The 15,717-nt window shown below is 40.8% G+C and overlaps 1 protein-coding gene across 1 annotated transcript in view; it reads left to right on the top strand.

Moving 5' to 3' along the window:
- cfap299 (cilia and flagella associated protein 299) overlaps positions 1-15,717 on the top strand; it is a 77,028-nt gene that overhangs the window by 47,839 nt on the left and 13,472 nt on the right. Inside the window, exon 4 of the mRNA XM_084360639.1 lies at positions 11,611-11,753. Coding sequence (XP_084216765.1) covers positions 11,611-11,753 — 143 coding nt within the window. The remainder of the gene's footprint in view (positions 1-11,610; positions 11,754-15,717) is intronic.

Here is a 15,717-nt window from a genome sequence, read left to right as displayed (position 1 = left end):
GCAGCTGCAGTTTAGGATGATATAACAAGTCAGCCTACGCTAATGTTATTCTCCATGTCTTTGTCCAGGTTTGAAGAAAGTTAAATTTCTTCTTGCACAATATGTGGTTAGATTCTGCACGATAATGCACTGATGTGACATATATGCAGTACTAAAGGCATAACATATCAATCTAAGACCTGCAATTTTGAGCCACGAAACCTCAGAATAGTTTCTTTATATATTGAAATATCATTTTTAAAACGCAAGTAAATCTTGCCACTGCAATACGCAGGGCTAAATGAAAGACTCAGTCCTTTAACAGGACAGGAAATGCAACAGAAAGGATTAAAGTACCCACAAAGTTAATGACACCATAATCCTGGTTTTTCATTTTTTTAGACAAGCTTTCACAAACTCACCAGTGGACAGGCAACTCTGTCGCACTGCTCTCACATATATTTTAGGCTAAACTTGTATTCTGCTTCCCACTGGTAATTTAAAAGCCAGTGGAATGTGGAAAATGATTGTAGGAGTGGAGGGGAGGGAAAAGATATGCCTTGCTTGGTCACTTTGGTGTCTGAAATCCGTAGCTGAGATGGCGTTTGACTGATTTGTGTTTTGACCACATGTGCCAGACCCGCCTGCTATTCTCAACCCGTAATTCCTCGCTGAATTCAGGCATGCGACTAATTTACTGTAGGGGCAGGATTTTTTTTTTTTCTCTTCCAGGGAGCAGAAACTTTACCCCTTTTCTGTTACAGGGCTCTGCACCGAGCGCCGTAAGTGATGCCACCTGTCAGGCTGACAGCTCATTCTCCATATGGGGAAGGCCTTTATCAGCTGCAGTCGTGAGGACTAGGAAAATGTCTGCCACCTGCCAAAGACTTCAAACCTTTAACTCTTTTCTTTAACAGGTTGCATACTTTCGAGTGATTCCATTAGTTTACTGAGTACTGCGCGGTGAATTAATGGACAGTCAAAGTTAGTTGTCTTGGTAGTAAAAGCAAACACATCTAGAAAAGGTACCTTCTAAAAGATTTACTCTTCCCGGTGTGTTGAACTGCACAGCAGATGGTCCACGAATGCAGAGCACTCTGCTGGTTCTGTCGTCACAGCTCTGCATTTTTTGCACATGGACTTTTCCTTCTGCTTTTATGTCTTCTAGGTTTGGGTTTTGACTAGTGCTTCACTACAGGTGACTGAAAAAAGTAAAATGACAAATTATGTGAAGGACAATTTCACTTTTGTTCAGATTCCTTGCAACAAAAATCAACATTAAAAACAGTCGTGCAAAGATTGAGTTGCTGTTGAGCTACTTGAAGTGTTGGTTTTGGGAAACCGGTCCAGGTCATGTTTTCATGTTCCCATCATTGCTTTATGCGGCAGCAGGAAGTTGCTTTGGCACTACTAAAGTTGGAGCATACCGAGACTATGTTACTCTTTCCCAGTGAGCTCTTGAGTTTAATAGGCACGTCCAACATGTCCTCCAAAGACAACCATAACTCACAGATCAGAAACCGTGCTGGTCCACATTTCTGCTTTTTCCATCGAACTACAATGTTTTTAATGCAGCCATGTGTACTCTACAGTATCTGTTGTTGCAGTTCATCATTTGTGAGGACAATGAAAATTCTCCAAACATAACACAGTTCACACTCCAGCCGACGTGAGCCGATGCAGCCGGAGAAAAACAACCGAGCTGCATCGTGGGCCAAACTAAGGAGGTTTTAATAGAATTTCTAAAACACCAATTGCGAAAAGCAGTATAGCATTTTCTGATTCCGAGTGCCCTGTAATTTGAAGTGTGTGGGTTCAAGCCACTTATTTTGTGGTGATGGCTTTACTGGCGAGTTCTCCAAAAAGACAGAGGCCAACGCAGCCGAGGGTTGGAGCTAGCTGCCTTGCCTTACTTACTGATTGACCGAGCTGCTTCCCCTTTGGTATCTGGCCACAGTTGTTCTGCCCTCATGGCTAACCTCACTGGGCGTAGCTGTCCACCATTGGGTGTTTAGAAAGCCCAATAGGAGGACACCTGCTTCTGGATTTATTTATTCCGTCTCTTGCACAAACACCCTTGCAGTCTGTTTATGGATGCAGATGGGGAGCGCTCGGGGTAAACAAATGTACAAATCTGTTTTTTGCTAAACTGACGTCTAAACAACAACCAAACATCCCCGTATCCGAGCACCCGTATTTGCCATGCATCACCCAGAATTTAGCATTTTAGCCAAACATACTGTATACTGTTTGTTGCAGTGTCACCTAATGTGGGCTTTAAGTCATATATCCTCCAAGGACTATTTGGCCTTCTGTCCTTTGCATACTTTAACTTCCCAGAATTTTCCAAATTGAGGAAATTCCTGTGGTATTCAAGGACATACAATGTCAAATGAGCGACAAAAAAACTCTTACAAAGAACATGCACCAACATGCCCTTCATCTTATATGTGCAAAACCACACGAACTCATACACACTGTTACATCCCAGGTCTGAAGGAAGAAGGGAAACAAAATAAAAGCTGATGTAAATTTGACAGTAAATTAATTTATTGTTGTAGTAGATCATTAACAAACTTAAATAAAATGCTTTTAAACATTTGAGAAGGAATGAACAGAGATGAACTACAAAAATTAAATCATTTAAATAGACCTATAGTGCTTTTTCGTTTTTTGCTTTTCCTGCACCAACAGAAGCTCCTCTCTCCCACAGAAAACACTGCTCCTGAAATGCCTCGTCAGTAGTCCCACCTTTAATTCTGTGACTTTATGACATCACACTACGTCACCATGTCACACATTTGCATAATTAATGCCTACCAGCAAGTTTGGCACATTGACTAAGTACAGGTGCTATGTTGTTAACAATGCTGGCTCAGGAATGTGTGAGCTGACCAATGTTTCAGGCAGAGGGGGAACACAGTGCTGCAGGACTGGACAGTGTGAGATAACGGTTTGTTTGTTTTTTAGCATTAAAGCATGTAAACCTATTCTAGTAGTAACCCAAAATCAAATTATGAACCTGAAAATGACCATAATATGTCCCCTTTAACAAAAAGAGAAAATCCTCTAATGCAACAATGCATTGCACAGAAACAAGAAAAAGGTTTCTTTGCACCATTTTGTGTGGCCTGGCCAGGCTTTGTGCTGGACTTTAAGAGAATACAGATATAACATTAAACCACAGTGAAGGGCAAGAAGTCCTTTTGAACAGTTAACTTGTGCATTTTTGTATCCGGTGCCAAGACATCTGTCTAGTGACACACCCTGTAATTATAAACGAACGGAAAAGAAATGTCTTTTGATTATTTCCATCCTTATTGCATGCACACACAAAAAGGCCTGTTTTGACAATTACAAACAAAAGCTTTAGAAATGTGAGGTGTGTCTTGGTAACATGATGGCATAGTGACAGAAATGACAAGGTTAAAAATACTGTGTTTGCATTGTAAACACTCAAATATGTAAAGTCATAGTGGCTACTGAATCCGTGTGGCGAAACTGCAATGTGTTCATCTCTCACCAGGATGGAAACAATCAAAGTGCTAGACTTTATTTATTTTTGTTGTAGATATAGACTTGTTTTAAAATTAAACGTGGATTCAGACTTTTTAGCAGATGGAAAAGCAACAGCACTTGCCAGGAGAGAGTGTAGGGACGTCTGGGAAGGGTGGCTGCAGTCTATCAGCAGCGCATGTGATGAGAGGGTATGTTAAAGGGTGCTCAAACAGATTACGGTGACTCACAGCACTGTACAAACAACTCACAGCCCTGCTCTTGTGTCTAGGAGGCACACTCCAGCACATTTTACAAAGAGGGGGTGCGTACAATAGGTCTGTTTGTGTGTGGTATCTGTGTATGTCTCTAAAAAGCTCTCATATGAACTGAATTCAGATGCTGTTTCCAAGAACGACTGAATTGTGGCCCTTTTCAACATTTGTGAATTGATCAGCAGTGTTACATTTTAGTTTTAATTAGTGCGATTAGTGTAATTGCAAAAAAGATTGTAGAATCTCCTCCAACAGAATATGTAATTATGTACCACACCATCACTTCACTGAATTTTTGGATATAGTAAATTTCATAACATTTCAATTCATCAACAGTTTATAGATAAAAGCAACTGGTGGAAATGGCTGATCAGAAGAAATTAAATACCTGACAAATCAAGCTACTTTATCAGATTGATACGAAAAGCATGTGAATCCAGTATGGCCACAAAGTAGTACAGACCTGCAGAGAACTGGGATCATTTAAAGAGATTATCAGACGGATTGTTTGACCGTGAGATAAGCCATATATCCAGTCCCACCATATTTAAAAGTCTGACAGATACTGTCTCTGTGTGTTTTGAATGTGAGTCAAGAAATGCATTACGACCTGCATAACTAACAATTTTCATGGACTTTATTTATTTAAACGATGATCAACAGTTTGTTGTGATTAAAGTAAAAAAAAAGAAATCAGAAGAACTCTGAAACATATGCATTTCTGATACAGTTTGCTGGATTCGCTGATGAATTGTGATGTGATTGCTAAGAAGAGTTCCCAGTGTGACATTCACATTGAAGTCGAAGCAGTTAGCGCTGGCTAATGTAGGTTAGTGACTGCGATGACCTGGTTCGTTGCCCACAAACTCTTCAGTAAGTGAGCTCTGGCTCTTGATCACATATCCTCCAGGATGTGTAATTCGGGTAGATCCCCACAGATGCAACACACCTCAGCACATATGGTTGCATCCATTACACAAGCCGGCTGTGTGAAGTCACTTCCAACTCAAATAAGTAATCACCCTCGTCCCACTCCTTAACCTCTCCTCAAACGCTCTGTAAAAACACACACATCAACACACACTCGTGTGCTCCAAGCTGCACACATTGGTAAAGGAAAAACTGACAATATTAGGGAATCCTACATTGTAATAAAGAAATACAAATGGAGCAAACCAGTCAGAGTAAGGAAGGAGAAGTAAGGTTGTGATGTCAAAACTATACAGTCACTGTCCCTCAGCAATGAACCCAGCATGGCTCTGTTTGCAAAATCCCCCGGCAGAGCTGATGCGAAAACATGGTGGGCAGAGCTTGCTCAGTCCTTTGACAGCCGACCAATCAGAGCAGGCAGGGCTTTTCGAGAGGGGGAACTAAAAGGGTGAATAGTGGTGCGGCAGCAGTGGACAGTACGCAAATAATAATGTGTTTTTTGAAGATTACAGCATGCAAACTTTTTTTAATAGGCACCCTAAAAAAAGTATGAACCTGAACTAGAACATAATATGGGACATTTAAACAGGTGATAGGTAGCTTAGAACAAACCAGCTGAGATGACACAACGTGTAAGACAAGGAAGTGTTGAAGGACTGAAGGATTTTTTTATAATCCTCCCATGTAGAACTGGGCGATATAGAGAACAATAAATTACCAAGCAATGGAGGCTTGGAAATTATTTGTTTTTTAAGGCCACAGGAAGTCATAATTGATTGTATTTATTAGAAATTAAGAGTACTTAAACAGGGTCCTGCTTTTGCCCCCAAATATATGACATTGATGGAGGGAAAGATCCATCTGATTTATTCTTAGACACATGATTTGTGTTGCTGATGACATTATATCTCTAAGAGATGACATAATGATGTAGTGCTATCTATTGAACTTGTCAGATTTTAATCTATTGTGTAGTTGTCTCTCAGTGTTTGTCATTATATTGTTGAGTCTTATGGATTTCTCATCTTCTGTCATGTTCTTTCTTTTTTTTCTTTGAATGTTGTAAATACATTAAGTGGATCCCAGAAGGAGTTACTACTGTTGTTGTTACAGTAGCTAACAGGAATCTGAGTAAACACACAAACACACGCACACATACTCTCCTAAAGGGATATCCAGAAAAGGGGAACACACACACACACTTACACTCCTAAAAGGATATCCAGAAAGGGGACATGAGTAAAGCCTGCCAGAAAAAGGGCTCCCACCTAAAAACATTCCTGTAGTACAGGCCATGTTTTCCTTACCCCAACAAATTTACACAGTTGTTAGTGATGGCCCGGGATTCCTCCTGAAGCACAGCCCACCAATAATAAACAGTATGGCAGCTGACACCGCAAGACACCTGCACAGCTCCCTGACACTGCAGGATTGTTCCCAGGGAGTGGGGGGGTCGGTGTGGGCAGAGGTGGGCTGGAGAATGGAGGGAGGAGGGGGCAATGGGGGCTGGTGGTGTCGGTGTGTGTGTGTGTGTGTGTGTGTGTGTATGGGGTGGGGTAGTTTCTCTAAAAGCAGTCAGTGTTGTACACAGGTTAGTCACACTGAGCTGGTGACAAACACACATAAGTGAGTCAAAACAGCTTTGTAAATATATTCGGTAATAAACATGTTTTACAGCTTCACTTTCTCACTCTGTAATGACTGGCGATGGACATTATAATTGGTTTTATCTGATTTATTAATGTGTAGTATTAAACATGTTGTCTTATCTGCCTTCCCCCTGACAATAGAGCTGAGACAGAATAGAACATACACTACAATAAAAGTCCTGAAACCACTCAACAATTAATTCGATTAGCCTATTAACAGAAAGTAAATCAACAAATGTGTTTAAACGTCTGGTGTGTAGGATTTAGTGGCACCTAGTGGTGTGGTTGCAGATTGCAACCAACAGAACAGCCCTCACCTCAGCCTACCCTACAGCGTCTGCTACTGCAAAAAAACATGAAAGGCTCTCCCTCTTGTCCACTCCTACGAAAACACAGCAATTCTTAGTTTCAAGTGAGTATACACTAATGAAAACAATTTTTAACTTCTGCCGATAAATCTCCCATCCTTTAGGTCATTTATTGAGCTAAACTGCCAAACATTTGCTGGTTCCATGTTTTACAATGTGAAGACTATATCATTATATTACTGTCAATTTAATAAAGTTTGGATTTTCTTCAGGGAAATCTACAAATTTAAAGTGCTCACTTTCGGTTCAGGAAAAAAAAAAAAGATTATTTGAGAATAAAAACAATAATTAGTTGGAGCCATACACACAATGGCACAGCACAGGACACATAATGCTTTATTATGGACAGCATTTATACTGTATTACCAAGAAGTAGATAAAAAATAAAAAATAAGGACAATATGAGTACAAGTCAGCAAGCTTAATATAATTTGCCAACTTTGAAGTATCATTTGACACTAGGGTCAAAATCGCACCTGAGTTTTTGTACAGAAAACAAAACAGTCCCCTTTTTCAATATTTTGCTTTTGGAAATGTACTGCGAACATGTTCTTCTACATCAGAGTTCTCAAAGTATTGTTTAACCTCTACAAGAACTTAAAATAATCTAAAATTTAAATCGGAAAACAGTATATCAAACAATAGGTAAACAAGATTGTGATACTTGACTTTTCACTTGTAACCAAAACAGTATAAAGGTTCAACACCCCTCCCCTGGTGGCTAGTTCACTCTCTATAGGCATTTTGCCTTTTTGTGTGACACACACCACACAAACAAACACCTACAGTCACACACTCACTCAGACACACACTCCTCTTGCCACAGGATGTCAGGTGGTCCAGCCTTTGTGTCCCCACCTGTAGGACATTGTCAAAGCACAAAGGAGGGGCACAGTACGTGTCAGCCTTCTGTCAGCTTCTGTTTGACTTGAATTTGTAAATCCCTCTCTTTCAGCCGTGGGGCTTTGAAAGATTAGCCAAAGGTCTGTGGAGTAATTCACATCTGTGTAGGTTTGACTTATTGTCAAGAGGCAGGGGATCCCTGCACAGTTTTCACAGACCACAATAATTACGATTGTCAACACTGTTCAAGTTTCACTGTTTGTTTCTGAGCGCATAAACATGTTCATAGTGGATTTTTTTGAGGGCGGGGTACCCATGAGGGTTTGGGAGGCTTTGTTGTGTTAATTAACTGGACAGACCTTGGATTTAAAGGAAACTCCTGCTCTACTGTTCTTTACCGGTTTATCCAACCTTTATCTTAAGGTCACTGGTGTTTTCCTTCCAGCCAGCTGAAATTTCAACTGTGAACACACACAAAAAAAAGAGTTTCAAAGAGGAGCAAACTGAATATTGAGTATCACAAAGAGCCAGAATCTCTACCTGGAACCTGTGCAGCGCTCAGCTTCCACTAACCAGACTGATGTTTGCCATAAAGCGGGGGCCTCTCACTCGCTGCCCTGTGAGGTCACAGCACCTGTTCTTGGTAATTGCTGCCAGGTGACGTAAGGCCTCCACTTGTTTTCCATGGTGTAAGGTGGAGGTCCCCCAGCTCTCTCCAACACAGAGGCTGGAAAATCATGTTGGTTGTTTGCAGCAAATAGGCATGTCAGGCTCCGTCGTTCTCTCCCACAGTTCCCTGAGAGTGAAATGAACTTTGGCTTACCTGTCAAAGGCGAGTGAGTAGAACAAAACCTAATCATGCCCTTTTATTAAGGAAGTTTCCATTACTCTTCTGAGCTGTGTAACACAATGAATAAGGCTAATCATGTGTACGTTCTCTGAAAATCACGTTTGTTCCAAGAAGCAGATGGCAAATGACCAGAATGCATCCAACAATGCTAATAGCAGCTTTAAGCATTTATTACAGAAAAATCATCAGATTATTTTGTTCTTACTGTTTTTTTTTCATTGTATATTTGTGATTCCTGACTGCTGCATATTGCTGCAAGGACAATTTTATAGGTATAAAAAAAAGCCAATCAGCAGCCTGCTCTAAACCAAGTTGAAGCCTTTTTTGCATCTATATAATTGGCACATGGAAACACAAGTACAAAATCTGAAAATATCCCATGACAAAGTACTGTATAGAAGTAAAATGTTATCACTACTGGCATATTTAGCAAACTTACCTTTTTGATTGATGTATCCTCCATAGATGAATTTAACTGATATTTTTATCGCCACTACCCAAATGTTACTCGCCTCCTTTGCCTTTGCCTTGTCCACCTGATGATGTCTTTTCAAGGCTGGCTGCAGGAGGACAGAAGCCAGTAGATAGGGTATCTGGTCCAGGCCTCCAGCCAGCTGTGAACCTGATAGCATCTGTTTTAAACGTTTGAGAGGCAGAGAGAAAGGAGCCCTCTTTTCTTCTGAGCTCTGGAGCGCTAGTTATCTCACGCCTTTTTAGTAAAGGGATCCACAGATGGCCCGTGTCCTGACAGTTATACAAATGTGATATCACTAGCTGAGGTATTCCGCTTGGGTCCACTTACTGTGTTACTGTAGGCCGACAAGTGGGACTCATTCAGGCTCAGAGTAAACAAGAAAAGTAAGACACAAAAAGAGTCCTCTTTTTTTCTCAGAAAACAAAGAAAAGCTTTTTATCTTTGGCAGACAAAACAACCTCTTCACACCTGAGCGTGTCTTCTGTTTGTAGTTCTTCTCATCCATTGTCATCATGTGTTATCTAAACCATCAAATCGACATGAAAAGATCATTTCATGTCCTGCTGTCACCTGAGGGGATTTGGACAACTTGCCTTTCATTGGCTTTGTCTGAATGCGATGACAAAGCCATTTGTCATCCTTATTTTTCAGGTTATGTCTGGTTTGCGCGCACTTCAAAGTACTGAGTAGCCGGATGACTGTCTTTAGATTTATGTGTTTTGTTTACGTTGGAGAATCCGAGCCGTGTTGAGTTCTAATCAGAAATCTGTGTTTGGGTTATAGACAGCCAAGCTGTCGCCTTCACATCCAGTCGTTTCCTTGTCTTTTCTTTTTTTGATAAATGTTTTTATGAGGTAGCAATTGTAGAGAGAGAGATGTCTGACCTGTTTCAAACAGCGGCTGTGCAGGTGTCTTAACCCCCAAGGTAATGTTTGGCTGTTGTTTTCATATTTTGAGCCTTTTTTGCCAAAAAAAAAAAAATGTAATAGTTTTTTGTTGTATTTAACAAAATACTAACCAGGGTCTTGGGTCTGAGTGTCCATACCTTGTTATCAGGTGTGATAATATGGTACATCATAGTCATAGTCATAGTTGTCTGCCGGTCCCTTTTGAAGCTGGTTTCTTTAAAAAAAAAAAAAAAAAGGGTTTGGATGTGGGTCCGTCTGAGGTCTCGTCCACAGACCTCCACATCAAAGCACATTTTCATGTGGTTTTCCATGTGATCACAAAGGCAAGTGAGTCTGCTATTGTTAAATCAAGGCGGTTGATTGGTCATAATGAGAGTAGGCTTGTGGGAAACGGTGCTCATTAAAAATATCCAACTTAGTCAACTAAAATGTTAGGAAGATTGAAATAAACATCGATATGCTTTCCATTTCTTTCTGACTGACTTTAGTCAGGAAAGATCAGTTTAATTTACAGTACTGTACCTCAGGCAAAGTCATTATTACACCAGGTCCAAATTGCCTGCATGAGCAGCGTGTGACGGCTGCATTGCTGAACTGCTGCAGCTAACAAATGTGTATGTGTTGCTGCTGCATCCCTATCTTTCTACATGGAGTTAGCCTTTGAAAATGATCAATAAAGATGATTGTTTTCTTTTACCCCCATTGAAAAAAAAAGAAACAAAAAGCATTTATTCACATATATACATTGAAACTGTAGTGCAACTCTGGTATAATGATGATATGACTATCCACAGCTTGTTTTCAGGTCTATTTTTCCTGAAAACGGCATGCGTGACAGAAAAAATGGCTCCACATCTCCTGATGACACTGCGCTGCAGCTTCACGCCGCGCTGCAGCTTCACGCCTTTCACGCCGCGCTGCTCACGTTGGCCGTGTAAGACGTGTGCTGAAATGAACAGAGAGACGTTCCACCAGGCACACATGCTGCTCATGCAGGCAACGTGGACCTGGTGTAAGAGCCTTGACTCAAATATGGAAAAACTTTGCAAAACTGAAAATAAAAGGGAGAGCCATTAAGACGAGCAACAAAGGTGTACACATCTTCCAGATCGGACAGACAAAAGAATATGTAGACAGACAATGACAGCCAAGACTGCCTGCCTGAGCTTACAATAAAGGGTTAAATACAGCTACATCATAGGCACAGTTTAGGTAATGTTAGGTTTGCATAGGTAATTTGAATCCCTACGTTCTGATTACATTGAGGCTAAAACTATGAAAGGATGCCCTAAAATGTGATACACCTATCACTCTACTCTAATTCCTTTAAATATAGAAGTTTATTGCTTGTATCACGGCTTAAGGACCCTGTTAGGGCCCCTGTCTTTACCTGACTTCCAACCTTCAACTTTTCACACAACTTACAGTATTAAGTTTATAGGTTTAAGCTCAGGATTGCACATTTCATGTCATTTCAAGCTAAATTCTTGCCTGGACTGTAGGAGTGTTAGAACGGAACTGAGACTCTAGTTACTGTAAGTCGAAGGATTCAGCTCGAGTCCCACGCATTTATCTGAGCAGGATATTCTGTAGACGGCCCACCTCGGTGAGCTCAGGCCATCGCAGGACGACATTAGCTAGAGTCGTTTCTGATTTGGACCTGATTCAAAGTTTAACACGAGCCCCTGTATTTCAAAGTGGGAGGATTTGTAACAGAGCCCCTCTATCTGTCCGCTTTTAACAAGTGACATTGGCCTTCCTGGCTTTTACTCAGGAGAGGCTTGATGGCCATGATTATTTACACAGAGGGTTTCCTTCTTTTTCTCTCTTTTTTACAGTCGGTCATTTTCATAAGGGATCATAATACTGTTGGACAGGAAGTATCTGGCTATATAGACTACGCCCACAGACTCAAGACCCAAGATTTTGAACCATATTTCAGCGGAAAGAAGAGGCTCATGCCAGGACGCTCGGATTTATGGTAAGTCTCCTTCCATTGTAGCATGTCCACGTTGGTCGGGGAGGCCTTTACTAGAGTGGGATTTGACGAGATTTGAAGGGTAAGGAAATCTTATTATCCAGAATTAAAGACTCGGGTTGACGTGAGAGAGCAATAGGCTCGGAAGGAGCTGTGCAAAGGGCCAATATAGTTAGTATGTACAGCACCAGCCCTTGTGGCCTCAGCATAGATGTGGAATAAATGCGTAATTCTAAAGTAAAGCTGGGAAGAGCTGCCAAAGTGCTGAACCTGTCTGAACAAGCAGGCTCAAACCATGAGATTGTGATCTTTTCATGTTCAGCAAATTTGTCATCACAGATAAATGTAATAGATTTTAGGGCCATGGGAGGCCTCAAGATTACAGAGACAACTGAAGATACAGTTGTATATATCAGGTAGTTGCTAACCTTTTCTTCCATTTGATTCACTAAATCAGTAAAGCTGTGTGCAGTAAAACCAAAATAATTAGCCAGTTTGTTTAGAATTTGAAAACTACAAGCATCTAAAAAAGTCTATACTATTAGAATAATTTGTAAAATAATCCTATAGAAAATTCTACACATGGCTGCTTTGAATTTGAAAACCAAGTCTTCAGATGCTTTAAATCGGGCGTTTTCAGCCAGGATACATCATGTACTGTATGTTGAACAACTACATTCATCAGTGCCAGTCGCACAATTCCAGGCCAAGCCACAAGTGAACTGCTGACCTTACACTTGTAAGCTAAAGTCTAGTCTGTATCCCTCGGTGGTGCAGGTGACATCTTTATAATTCGGTGTCTATCAGGAGAGCTGTGTACATAGCGAGCTGTCAGCAAATTACTGGAGCCAAAACCATTCCCACATTCCACATGCTCGTGCATAGTAACATATTACCAACATTTCAGATACGTGCGAGAAATCTCTTGAGGACAAACACAACTACACAAGAGGTGAACGAGAGTGTGTACGACATGGTTATTTTCAGAGTTCAGCCAAATTACATGCACCCTTGATAACCTCACTGAACATGGTCCCTGATGTCCTGATGTGGACAGATTCTAACGGTAAATTTAGTTTTTTCCATGATCTGCATGTGATTTTCTCGGTTTTAACCATCATCCCTGTCGCCTTGAGCTTTTACTCTCCAGCTTAAATCAGAGCCAAATCACGAGTCACATTTTATGACAGAGGCCATTGGGGCGAACATTACGATCATGGATGTTGTAAACAGACCCCCAGTTTGACCATATCATTTAAGTATTTGGAAGTAAAGTGATACGCAGTGTACCTGATATGACCATTATCTTTTTTCCTGGCGATGTAAAACTGCTTGTCAGTGCAACTATGGTAAGTGCAGGTAGGTCAAAGTACGGTAGCTCACTAGAAGCACTGAAAACCCCAAACTCTCAAAAAATCAGTGGTTTAGGTAGCATGTTTAAACTGGAAATGTATGTACAGACAGCCCGGCCCAAACTAGAAAAGTAAGAGTACGGATGGAAAAGAAATAAAAACAGAATTCCCCTCAAGATTTAACAGTTTAATTAAAGGTCCGACTTGTAGCCTTTTTCTGGGCCCGGTCACTTGCTGTCTCTATCAGTAGATGGAGTTTTGTCCTTCTCCATAACAGCTGCTTACCTTGCGAAACAGCTGGATTTGTAAGATAACGTGAATCTCGTAAATCCATCTTGATAAACTTTAAGCTATGTTGAATTATGTTAAATTAATAAAGATGCTGCTATAGCATCAGTTATATCAGAACTGGAGAGTTCATTCAATTGAAAGAAGAGTTGGCATTTGATTAACCACTACGTCATATAGTGTGCTGATCTTATTGGTTGAAGTTAGCCAATGATACATGGTGATTCGTCCAATCACCATGAAAGGACGGTGCCTGCCCTTTATAAAAAAAAAGTTTCTAAGGATGACTTCCCAGATGGTGCTATGTAACAACTCATCAGATGTGTCAGGTTCGACAGCTGCATCCTCTGATGAAAAATATGAGATGCAATTGAAAGCTCCAGAAATGCTAAGAAAATGGACCTTGAGTAAAGGGAGATTTTTCGGTGAAACCAGTGTTTCCATGGTCAAGAATGAATGTTCACAAGAGCACTTAATGTTTTTTTAGCTTGCCATATTGGCGCAAAAGTGATTGCTGCCGTGTTTTTGTAGTCCTTGTTTATTCATAAACACCAACCTGTGCGTGAAGTGCGTTGTCTGAATTCCAGCTTTTTCTTTTATTTCCCATTAAGTCTAATATGTTAATAATTTGGAGTCATAAGTCCTGGGATGAGCGCAGATATTTTGGTCTTTACAAAACATTTTTAACGCATATTCACACTCATTTGTGCCATTTCAGGAGAATTGTGTTAATGTTAATATCCTGTCATTTATCAACAGTATTTGCAATGTCACAAGATGTGTGTTTATGAGAAGTTTTAAAGGCAAAATATCCATGTTAATACTAAAAGTGTGGTACATTTGGTTTGCAGAAGAGTGTTCTCTGCTACAGCGGTTAGAAGACAACAGGAGTGACAGTCTGTTATTTTTGGAAGTGGTTTTCCCTTGTGTCAGACATGCAAAGCTTTGTTGTTTTATTTATCCATTTCTCACCATGTGTTCTGACACACAACCCCACTCGTGGCTTTGAACTCGGCCTCCTCTCTGGCAAGTGGAAGCCCTAACAAGCTGTAGGTGTGAGTCATTGAGCGAGCATGCCTGGAGGTGCAGCCTACTCCCTAATGATGCTTTTATGAGGCTTCCCCCCTACACAGGTCTCCCTGCCCTCCCTCCATGTGACATCTGACTTCACACTCCCCCTCTCCTTCTCTTTTTTCACCCACTAAAACTCCACTTGATCAGATTTACACATCCCTTTGTGTTCATCTCCAACTTTTCTAACCTTGCGTTCTAAGCTTTGCTACCTCTCCCCTTCCCCTCCCCACCCCCTATGTCATCCTCCACCCCTAACCCACACCCTCCCACCCACCCCCCTTTTTTTTCATCTCTGTCGGGAACAATAACACCCAGTGTGGTTGCCTCTAAGAGGGAGCAGATGCTGGAGCTGCTGCCCACTCAGTGCACTAAACCTCCCACCGCAAGACTCTGAATCCTGTCCCTCCTCCTCCTCCACAGCCACAAAGAACACAGAGCAGCGACACCAGCGCCAGCTCTGGCCTCCACCTCCCACCTCCAGCAAGGCAGGGTGGCTAGGTTCACGTACACAGTCTGCAGTGTCTTGAGGGGAAAAAAAGCAGTAGCAGAGTACCTCCTTGGAGCAAAGTATGAGAATTTAAAAGACAAAGAAAAAGAAAAATTGGTTGGAGGTTGTAATAACTCTTCACAAACAACTTTTACACACTTGCCTCATTCCTCAGTTCCAACCTGAAATATGTGTAATTATCGACCATATCAAAATGCAGTTTGTTTCAATTTTGTCAGTTTCAAAACATGAACAACAGGTTGTTTTCTTGTGACTGTTAATTTTCACCTATTTCATGCATAGATCTCCGTTTGCTCATCTCTTCTATGAGAAAACTTAAAAAAATTACACATTTAAAGGTTAAAGGGGCGCTGTGTAGTTTTGGAGAAGAAATTCAAACTCAGAATTGTAATATTTACAATACTAATGAGGTAATAATACAAACTCAGGAATATTTATTTTTTCTATAACTGAATAAACAAGCTGTTCTCAGAGGAAAATAAGGTCCAGAACACTGTTTGAAGCTAGAAAGGTGGCAGGGTCCGCCAAAGTAAAACAGTATGAAATTGTGTTGTCCTTTAAGGTCAGTTTATTTATTCAGTTACGAAAACAAAGAGAGTTTGTGTGTCGTCTCTTTTAATTTAGATTTCTTACCCAAAACTACATAGTGCACCTTTAAATCTCAATCACATATTTTGAAGTATTTTCAGTTTTTTACAGGACATTCTCGGTCACCTCCAGGATCTTTGCGTTGGCTCTATAGGAG

The sequence above is a fragment of the Pagrus pagrus genome (assembly GCF_965226575.1).
Source record: "Pagrus pagrus genome assembly, chromosome: 8".
NCBI lineage: Eukaryota > Metazoa > Chordata > Actinopteri > Spariformes > Sparidae > Pagrus > Pagrus pagrus.
This window is presented reverse-complemented; position numbering and strand designations above follow the sequence as displayed.